Source organism: Capra hircus, chromosome 15 (genome assembly GCF_001704415.2).
Source record: "Capra hircus breed San Clemente chromosome 15, ASM170441v1, whole genome shotgun sequence".
In the NCBI taxonomy this organism is placed as follows: Eukaryota; Metazoa; Chordata; class Mammalia; order Artiodactyla; family Bovidae; genus Capra; species Capra hircus.
The window spans coordinates 36,610,789-36,621,962 of record NC_030822.1 but is presented as its reverse complement, the minus strand read 5'-3'; the positions used below and the strand labels follow the sequence as shown (position 1 = coordinate 36,621,962).

Sequence of the window (11,174 nt, the reverse complement as noted above, 5' to 3'; positions counted from 1 at the left end):
AGATGATGAAGATGATTCTTTTGATCTACCATATGCTTGTCAGATGACACTAGAAATGAACGTACCATCTTATGAAGTATTAAGTTTTGCAACATTGAAAACAGTCCAAAAAAGCAGTATAATCTTTTTCTAACAGCCTAATAAAGGGGATTCTTAAAATGGTTGGTATGATTGGGGGCAATTTCTAAGCCTTCCAGTTCTGAATTGTATAATCTTATAGGCTATATCCAACTATATATACTGTATAGTGACTTCACACTGATAAAACTATGAGACAGACAAATCAGACACAGGTGACAGAATTCTTCCTTCTGGGACTCTCTGATGACCAACACACCCAACAGCTGCTTTTCACCTTATTCCTGGGTGTCTACCTGGTCACTGTGCTTGGAAATTTGCTTCTCATGTTCCTTATTCAGGTTGACTCTCAGCTTCACACACCCATGTATTTTTTTCTCTGCAATTTATCTCTGGCTGACCTCTGTTTCTCTACCAACGTTGGTCCTCAAGCCCTAGTCCACCTGCTATCCAGACAGAAAGTGATTTCATTCACACGTTGTGCAGCTCAGCTTCTACTCTTCCTCATTTTTGGGTGTACACAATGTGCCCTTTTGGCGGTGATGTCCTATGATCGATATGTGGCTGTCTGCAACCCTCTGCATTACCCTAGCACCATGACTTGGAGGGTGTGCATCCAGCTGGCTGTAGGGTCATGGACCAGTGGCATTCTGGTGTCTGTGGTGGACACCACCTTCACACTAAGGCTGCCTTACCAAGGCAGCAATAATATTGCTCATTTCTTTTGTGAAGCCCCTGCAATGTTGATCCTGGCATCCACAGACACCCACACTTCAGAGATGGCCATTTTCCTCATGGGGGTTGTGATTCTCCTCATACCAGTTTCTCTAATCCTGGCGTCTTATGGCCGCATCATAGTGACTGTGGTCAGGATGAGGTCAGCTGAGGGCAAGCTCAAGGCATTCTCAACCTGTGGCTCTCATCTTGTGGTGGTCATCTTTTTTTATGGGTCAGCAATTGTCACCTACATGACACCAAAGTCTTACAAAGAACAGGAAAAGCTGGTATCTGTGTTCTATGCAATGGTGACTCCCGTGCTTAATCCGCTCATCTACAGCCTGAGGAACAAGGATGTGAAGGGAGCTCTGAGGAAAGTAACCACAAGGAATTTCCCATGCAGGTTTGGAGTTTTCCAGACACTGAGAACCTCCTGGTTGTCTACTTCTAAGACTGGCTGAGTAGGTGCCTCTACAAGACTGGAATATGGTAACTTTCATCCTTGGTACTCATCTGTGGACCCATGCTCCATCCTTTATCCAGCACTCCCTTTGTAGAAGAAGAAGGACAATAATTCATGGAGTATTAGAAAGGATGCTCTGCTTCCTTCTGGTCAGTCTGTTAAAAAAATCACCTGAGAAACACTCCCATTTTATATCAATAAATATATCAATGAATTATGAATAAATTCTTATGAATACTTTACACAAAGCTATGGTGCCCATGTCCCAAGTCTGCTCTTTGCTGAGTCTAGAACTGAACTATGTTCACTGACAAAGTCTTAAAGGGGCAGCAAAATTTGTTGAGGGATATGCAAGCTTAAGAAGGACAGTTGATTCCATCCAATCATAATAACATTACTCCCCAAAAATCTAGAACAAAAACTCTTTGAGTTATTCATAGTAGTTTCCCATAATCTGTCCACATCTGCTTAACTTGGGATTCTTTTACACTCTTTCTGTCAAGCAACTCCCATATCTAAGGTGGATAGTTTGAGATTAAGGCACTTTTCCATGTAGTGAATTAGTTTTCCCCATATGAGGCACAAACCAATTATGGTAGCAGAGGAAGTCCTCAAATCATACCCTTCTAAACATGGGTACTTTACAAGCAAATGGCGGATTTAAAGTATCATTTTATTTTCTCTCTTTCTCACTAGAATATAAATTCCATGAGGCAAGAAATTTGTCTTATTCACCCATGTGTCTTCAGGGTTTAAATAAGGTCTGACATATGCTGAATAAAAATTTGTTGACATTTTGAGTTCCTAAATTTTTGAAAGTTTGATTCTAAACCCAAAGATTTTGAAAAAAAAAAGTGAGTGAAAGAATGAAGCAAACTCTACTATTTATTATCACAATCATCATTAATTTATCTTCTAAGCAGGAAGATCTTTGAAAGTTACTGGTGGAATTCTTGGATGTACAAAAGAAAATAAAGCAGAAAATTATAAAATGACATGAAGAAGTTCAAGAAAAGTTAAAGCAAATAAGAAATGACAAGAAGTAATGAAGTTGTCAACCACCAGACTGCGAATCTGTGTAAACCAATATAGCATCCTCAGAGACATCGGTACCCCAGTCCCAGAGAATTCTGGGCCTACTGAAGTTCTTTATTGCATCACTCATGTTCTTTCATTAATGGATCCCAACGGAAAGTCCAAAGTCCCAGTGTGTATACTGTGGCTCTTGGAAAGAATAGAGACCAAAGACGTATTTGAGGAACTTGCTTTTCTTTCCTTTGCCTATGTGTTCTACCCCCTCAGTTTCCATCTAAGTCAGTCATAGTTTCTGAAAGCCCAAGGTCCTGCGGATGGCCCGCCTTAGTGCAGCCTTTACTTCACTGTTCCTCAAGCTGTAGATGATGGGGTTCAACATGGGAGTCACCACCGTGTAGGAGAGCGACAGCAGCTTCTTGCTCTCAGGAGAGTTGCTGGACCGGGGTCGAAAGTATGTGAGGATGGCAGTGCTGTAGAAGAGGGAGACAACCAGAAGGTGGGAGGAGCAGGTGGAGAAGGCCTTGCGCTTCCCCTCGGCTGAGGGCATCCTGAAGATGGTGGAGAGGATGCGGACATAGGAGCCCAGGATCAGCAAGAAAGGGAAGAGGATGAACAGGACAGTAGCTGTTAGAGCTTCCAGTTCAAACAGAGAGGTGTCAGCACAGACCAGTGCGATGACAGGGGGGCTGTCACAGAAGAAGTGGTTCACCCTGTTGGGGCCACAAAAAGGGAAGCTGAAAATCCATGTGGTTTGCACAGTAGCCACTGGGAATCCTGAGAACCAGGAGGCAGCTGCCAGCTGGCCACAGGCCCTGCGACCCATCATGATTGGGTAGCGCAAAGGGTCACAGATGGCCACGTAGCGGTCATATGCCATGGTGGCCAGGAGGCAGCACTCAGCAGCTCCAAAGAAGAAGAAGAAGTACATCTGGGTAGCACAGCCGAGGAAGGAGATGGTTGTGTCCTGAATAATCAGGGTCCCCAGCATCTTGGGCACAATAACCAAGTTGAAACCTATCTCCAGGAAAGACAAGTTCCTAAGGAAGAAGTACATAGGACTTTGGAGGGCAGAGTCAGCTGTAGTAACCAGGATTATGAGGACGTTTCCCATCAGGGTAACAAGGTAAATGGTCAGAAAAAGAAGAAACAACAGAGTTTGTAGCTGAGAGGACAGGGATGAGAAGCTCACAAGAACAAACTCCCTGACGACTGTCCCGTTTCCCCGCATCATTCCTCTGCTCAGGATTTTATTGGACATTCACACCTCAGGAAGGTGGCAGTCTCCATATGTTATTTAGACTTTGTTACACCCTTAGAAAGGGAAATTCCCATGGCCTCATTCTTCATCCTCGTATTATTGTTGAAGCTCAAACAGCTATGCTTTCCAAGTTAAAAACAAGTCTGATTATGGGAGTCACTTGTGTTTTTGAAGAATGTCAACTGTTTTTCCAGACCGAACTGAGGCATACCATATATATCTATACATGTCCTAACTTTTCTTTACTCAATAGAGGATGGTCCAAGACACAGCTTCATTTTTGTGCTTCAATCCTATCTCTCTTCAACAGTCAGTATTGCTAAATATGAAGCCAGGCCAACCATGTCTGAAGAGAAGGGTCTCAATGGCAGAAAGATGGTGAGGGTGTGTTTTCTGCAAAATGAAAGATGGAATGAGAAAGTCAAGGAAAGTGAGTCAACTATTACCAATGATCCCTGAGGAGGAAACCTGAATGTGTCCCTGTTTGGAGCAGCTCATACTTGGGAAGAGTTAAGTATCCTGGAAGAATCATTCCTAAACTCAATCAATTCTAAACTCAGACATTTCTAAACTCAGACAATTGTAGTTTAAACAAGAAGATGAATAATATAGGAACTGTGGCTTCTCTTGATCACAGGATTAAACCCCCTGCTTATGGATATATGTGATCAGGCAAAGAGAACATAGACTCAAAATACTGTCAGACCATAGAGAGCAGACAGGTATGTTATGTATGAATGCTTTCATCAGCTTCTACTGGTTATCTTGGGTCTTGACTCTCAGGAAATATGAAGCAAATATTACACATTAATAAAGACCAAATCAAACATGCAAGTGTGACTAATAATGTTAAATCCTGTGAAAAAGAATCAGAAGGTTTCACCATTGATCTACTTCTTATATAATATATTGCCCCCAAGTCACCGTAGCCTTTTATTTTCAATCACTAAGAGAAAAAAATAATTTATTCAATAAATATTGATTATCTTTAGTGTGCCAGACACTGCTCTAGATATTGAAGATAATATACTAGTAAATAAAGCAAACAAAAATATAACTCACTTTTTAACAGGAAATGTGGGTTATATTAAGTTATATGAATAAAATGCTTATTATGTTAGATGATGAGAAGAATAAAGCAGTGGAGAAGACAGGATTCAGAGTGTGCGGTGTGTCACAGAAGGTCTCACTGAGAAGATGATTTTTGAGTAAAGTCCTGAGCAGGTGTAAGACAAAGTCGAGGTGGTGAAAGAAGGAGGGAGGTAAAGAGCAAAATAGAAAGAGTCTTTTAATTTTTTTCCTGATTCCTATTCATTTTAAAAATCTCAAGCTGGGCATCACTTACTTACTTTATAGAAACTTTTTTGAAATATTATTTATTTTCATAGTAAAAATGAACATTTATTGAGCACCAAGTCAATACTGGACAGTACTCTGAGGGTTTTGCAAGTGTTATGGTTGTTTCACAACTACCAGAAGATGTAGGGACTATTACTAGTTTCACTTTACATCCAAGGAATCTGAAGCCCAGAGAAGGGAGTAGTTTTCCTAAAGTTAGGCAGCCAGCAAGGGTTGGCATCTGACTGCAAACCATGGGTTTGCCTGTTAGGTGGAACTTTCACCCCCCTCTCTGAGAATGGAAATAAATCTGAACTCACAGGTGAGACTAAGCTGGAGTGCTTGGCATAGGATGGTAGCAAAGGAGAAAAGAAGCAAGATTACGTCTAGAAGGGCAGAACATTTCAAGGTGTTAGCACCACTGGAGACCTGAAATACCACTTTCACAGTCCTTATCTTAGAATAATCATGAATATATGTCTCCATCTCATATTCTAGGGGATATATTCCTTGAGAGCAGAAATTGTGCTATTCAACTTTTAAGGCACATGCCCAGTAATTTGTTATTAATTGAAGAATGAAGAAGATATGAAATAATTAGGGAAATACCTATATAGGCAGTGTGTAGGCACAATGAGCCACATTAATAAGGAATTTAGACACAAAAGACTGCATACATCATTAGTGAGTCACATCTTCCTCCTGCCCAACCTCTGCTACCCTCTCCTTCCCACTTTCATCTACCTCATTTCAGGAAATGATGCCACCTGGCTGTGTCCCCAGGAACTGGGTTAAAAATTCTTAATTCATCCCCAAACTTGATTATTTTTCTTCCTGAAGACTGATTCAACATCACCTTCTCCATCTCTATCACCATGGCTTTAGGTTTTGGCTCTTATTTCCTTTGGCCTAGAATCTTCTAGGAAGCCAACTCTATCTCATTTTCTTCGATCCATTCTTGACTTGGATGTGATCTGACAGCAGGTCGAACAAGGTTATTTACCTGCTAACTGTCTTTCAGTCGCTCCATACTGTTCTTGGAATAAGTAAAATTCTTAAAAGATCTTTTTCTCTGATTTCTGCTTATTTTTCCAGTTTGAAATCCCCTACAGAGCTGATGTCACTGCAGATGGTGATTGCAGCCATGAAATTAAAAGACGCTTACTCCTTGGAAGAAAAGTTATGACCAACCTAGATAGCATATTCAAAAGCAGAGACATTACTTTGCCGACTAAGGTCCGTCTAGTCAAGGCTATGGTTTTTCCTGTGGTCATGTATGGATGTGCGAGTTGGACTATGAAGAAGGCTGAGTGCTGAAGAATTGATGCTTTTGAACTGTGGTGTTGGAAAAGACTCTTGAGAGTCCCTTGGACTACAAGGAGATCCAGCCAGTCCATTCTGAAGGAGATCAACCCTGGGATTTCTTTGGAAGGAATGATGCTAAAGCTGAAACTCCAGTACTTTGGCCACCTCATGCGAAGAGTTGACTCACTGGAAAAGACTCTGATGCTGGTAGGGATTGGGGGCAGGAGGAGAAGGGGACGACAGAGGATGAGATGGCTGGATGGCATCACAGACTGGATGGGGGTGAGTCTGAGTGAACTCCGGGAGTTGGTGATGGACAGGGAGGCCTGGCGTGCTGCAATTCATGGGGTCGCAAAGAGTCGGACACGACTGAATGACTGAAATGAACTGAACTGAACTGAACAGAGCTGATGCTCTAATCACACCAAAATACTTTCTGTTCTGTGCACACCTGGTGTCCTCTCACCCCTCCTTGCCTTTGTGCCGGTGGCTCTCTACTCTGGGAACCTCTTCCAGCAACTATGTGTAACTTTCTGCTAATTTTGCAAGTCTCAGTGGAAACATCATTTTCTTTGTGAAGTTTCCCTGTCCTCCCTTGGCCAGATCAAGGGATTATTCTTTTACTCTTTCAACATTTGATGTAAACTGCTATTAGAGCATCTTTATAATTGTGTATGTGTGCATCTATTTATGTTATATAATTGTTAACATCATGAGGACAAATGTATTCATTCATCATTGTATCTTTTGCAGCTAGCAGAGTGCTTAATTCTAAGTGCTTAATAATTAATGTAGTCTAAGGTTTAACTGTTTTCAAAGCAGTTTGATGATACTATTGGATCTCTAGTTGAACCAATAATCATATAAGGCCTGTGTGTGTGTGTGTTTCCTAACTGATACATTAGATTTTATCTTCCAAGTTATATTTGTTTTGTTTATTTTTATTTTTGCTGTGTACTGAGAAGACATTTTTAAAGCTTTACTCCATTATAACAACATTGCATTACTCAGTGTGCCATAAAAGTCTTGTTCCCTCACATATAATCAAAATATTTCTTAGGACAGAGCCAAGACTCTAGGACACATAACTCAAGGCTTATTCCCAAATGGTTTGAAATTAATTTTTATTCTCTACTCTTTAGACAAATAGCAAAGCTGCCTTATATTTTTACCAGCGACCTTAAATCATTTTGGACATGGTTGGGTATAAACAAACACAGTTATATGTACTCTCATCTGGAATGCATCTCTTTAAAATAGTAACAAAGGTCTCATAAAAAGTTCATCAAATGCTTTAGGTGAAACACATGTAAACCATATAAATACTTATTTTTTAACCCAAAGTCTAATGTCAAGTTCTTAATAAAATCTTTTCTGATCATTCCCAACTCCAAACTGGATATAACTAATTACTCTTTCCCTGTGTTCCTCCAGGATTTTAAAATACTATTATTATAATAATGGTTTTGTGTCACAATTATCTTTATATGTGTCCTTGCCTGCAAACTGTGCACTTCTTTAAGTCACAAACCAAAGCATATCCATCGCTATATTCACATTACATTATCTGGTACCCACAGAATAACAGTAAATGTTTATTGAATGAGTAGTTAGCATTTATCTTAATGCCATCTGTTAACTGGCTTAACATCTTGGGGTCACCTGGTGGCTAAAATAGAAAATAATCTGCCTGCAATGGGGAGACCAAGGTTTAATCCCTGGGTTGGGAAGATCCCCTGGAGAAGGGAATGGCAACCCACTCCAGTGTTCTTTCCTGGAGAATCCCATGGACAGAGGAGCCTGGAGGACTACAGTCCAAAAGTTTGCAAAGAGTCCGAAAACTGAGCAACTGAACATGTCTATGTGCACTAATATCTTAAAAAGTTAATGGAGCTCTTTGTCATGAAATTCTTAGGGATTCCATGATGGATTAAACTCATCACTATCTTTTTTGTTATTTGTAAAAATCCTTTTAACAGTGTTTTAAATTATTAGGTAGTAAGAGATATCGTGTGGTGGTGTGATCACTCACCTAGAGCCAGACATTCTGGAATGTGAAGTCAAATAGACCTTAGGAAGCATCACTACAAACAAAGCTAGTGGAGGTGATGGAATTCGAGTTGAGCTATTTCAAATCCTAAAAGATGATGCTATTAAAGTGCTGCACTCAATATGCCAGCAAATTTGGAAAACTCAGCAGTGGCCACAGGACTGGAAAAGGTCAGTTATCATTCCAATCCCAAAGAAAGGCAATGCCAAAGAATGTTCAAATCCCTGAACAATTGCACTCATCTCACACACTAGTAAAGTAATGCTCAAAATTCTCCAAGCCAGGCTTCAACAGTACGTGAACCAAGAACTTCCAGGTGTTCAAGCTGGGTTTAGAAAAGGCAGAGGAACCAGAGATCAAAATTCCAACATCCATTGGATAGAAAAAGCAAGAGAGTTCCAGAGAAACATCTACTTCTGCTATATTGACTACGCCAAAGTGTTTGACTGTGTGGATCACAGCAAACTGTGGAAAATTCTTAAAGAGATGGGAATACCAGGCCACCTTACATGCCTCCTGAGAAGTCTATATTCAGGTCAAGAAGCAACCGTTAGAACCAGGCATGGAACAACGGACTGGTTCCAAATTGGGAGAGGAGTACGTCAAGGCTGTATATTGTCACTCTGCTTATTTAACTTACATGCAGAGTACATTATGCGAAATGCCAGGCTGGATGAAGCTGGAATCAGCACTGCCGGGAGAAATATCAGTAACCTCAGATATACGGATGGCACCACCCTTATGACAGAAAGCAAAGAGAAACTAAAGAGCCTCTTGATGAAAATGAAAGAAGAGAGTGAAAAAACTGGCTTAACATTCAACATTCAAAAAATGAAGATCATAGCATCCAGCCCGATCACTTCCTGGCAAATAGATGGGAAAACAATGGAAACAATGACAGACTTTATTTTCTTGGACTCCAAAATCACTGCAGATGGTTACTGCAGCTATGAAATGAAAAGACGCTTGCTCCTTGGAAGAAAAGCTACGACCAACATAGTCAGCATATTACAAAAGCAGAGACATTACTTTGACAACAAAGGTCTATCTAGTTAAAGCTATAGTTTTTCCAGTAGTCATGTAAGGATGTGAGAGTTGGACCATAAAGAAAGCTGAGCGCTGAGGAATTGATGCTTTTGAACTGAGGTGTTGGAGAAGACTATTGAGAGTACCTTGGACTTCAAGGAGATCAAGCCAGTCAATTGTAAAGGAAATCAGTCCTGAATATTCATTGGAAGGACTGATGCTGAAGCTGAAGCTCTTATACTTTAGCCACCGGATGAGAAGAACTGACTCATTGGAAAAGACCCTAATGCTGGGAAGGATTGAAGGCAGGAAGAGAAAGGGACGACAGTGGATGAGATGGTTGGATGGCATCACCGACTCAATGGACATGAGTTTGAGCAAGCTCTGGGAGTTGGTGATGGACAAGGAAACTTGACGTGCTGCAGTCCATAGGGTCGCAAAGAGTCTGACACAACTGAGCAACTGAACTGAACTGAGCTGAAGAGATATGGAAATCAATGTAAAATTATAAAACATTTGAATTATTAGTCATTAATATTATTGACATTATAAATCGTATGTGTGTTAGTCATGTCTGACTCTTTGTAACTCCATGGACTGTAGTCCTCCAAGCTCCTCTCTCCATGGAATTCTCCAGGCAAGAATACTGGGCTGGGTAACCATTCCCTTCTCCTGGGGATCTTCTCAACCCAGGAATTGAACCAGGGTCTCCTGCATTGCAGGTGGATTCTTTACCAGTCGAGCTACCAGAGAAGCCCATTATATAATTTATATATACATGTATACAAATATATATAATTTATATACATATATATAAAAATATATACTGCAGTTTCTATAGTTACAAGAAGCCTCTAAATCCAACCTTTTGGTAAAACAGTGTTAGGCAGATAGAAAGCAATCCAATGAGGTGTGGCCAAGTCGTATGACAGTTGAAACCAGAGGAATACTGCAGCAAACATAGTTTGAGAATTTCCTGATGATACTACTTAGACACTAGATAGTATGTGATAAGAGTCCAGAAAAGAAAAGGTTCTCAGGCTCCAAATTCAGAAGTTATCAAAAAGAATTTCTGAACTCCTAGTTAAGGAAGCTGAGGGAATTTACGTATGCATAACAGTAGTTTTTCTGACTTTTAAAGCAGAGGATCTCCTTCCCTTTACTTTCAAACCAAGTCTTTGGGGAAATCTCAAGACTTGAAGTCGAATGAGGATGAACTAGGGCAGGGACCGGGGCTAAGAGACCCATTTGCTTGGCTTTCACTTTTCTTCTGGCCCCTGAAAAGGCCCCCTCATGCGTCTCCTTAGGACCCTGGGGCTGCACGAAGCGCAATATGAGAGCAGGACTCTTGGCTTTGTGTCTGCCTCCTTCCCACACTTTTCATGCCATGTTGTCCTTCATTTGCCTTCATCTTCCTCTATATTCCTTTCTTTTGACCTAGACTTCCTTCTCTTTCTCTTCCATGTCTTTCACCTTTCTTTCGGTTTGTAATTGTTTTCTCCCAGTAAGTAAGGAAAGGGTGATAGAAGGGAAGAGAGTCCCTTTCCTAGGGGATGGGGACATCATGGGGAAACTCGAAATCCTGCTCCTCTCAGTTGAGATTGTGTGACCAGCTATGTCTCTATCCAGATTGTCTCCTTTCAGGGATGAGATCTGGGAGATTCTGTTTTGTTTCAACAAGGAAGACCTAGTTAACACACTCAAGAGAACTTTGTGAGACTACCACATAAGTGATACTTTGAGACCACATAGTTATCATGGCAAGGGTCTGGGGGGAGCTAAAGCTCTGGTTATTATGTGTTTCAGATGTGAGACATAGAGCTACTGACATTACATTTTTTGAGTTATGTTTCTTTCCAAGTATAAAATGACAGTTATTATAAATGCCCTACCCACCTGACACG

At 40.8% G+C, this 11,174-nt stretch overlaps 2 protein-coding genes across 2 annotated transcripts; one reads left to right on the top strand and one right to left on the bottom strand.

Moving 5' to 3' along the window:
* Positions 270-1,256, top strand: LOC102171896 (olfactory receptor 2D2). Its single transcript, XM_005689750.2, has one exon. It carries the CDS (start codon positions 270-272, stop codon positions 1,254-1,256), a length of 987 nt encoding a protein of 328 aa, XP_005689807.2.
* On the bottom strand, positions 2,559-3,541 carry LOC102189976 (olfactory receptor 10A4). Its single transcript, XM_005689735.2, has one exon. It carries the CDS (start codon positions 3,522-3,524, stop codon positions 2,577-2,579), a length of 948 nt encoding a protein of 315 aa, XP_005689792.2. The 5' UTR covers positions 3,525-3,541; the 3' UTR covers positions 2,559-2,576.

What these genes read in the sequence shown, in the direction of transcription:
- LOC102189976 (XM_005689735.2), bottom strand. Translation starts at nt 3,524, where the DNA reads ATGATGCGGGGAAACGGGACAGTCGTCAGGGAGTTTGTTCTTGTGAGC.
- LOC102171896 (XM_005689750.2), top strand. Translation starts at nt 270, where the DNA reads ATGAGACAGACAAATCAGACACAGGTGACAGAATTCTTCCTTCTGGGA.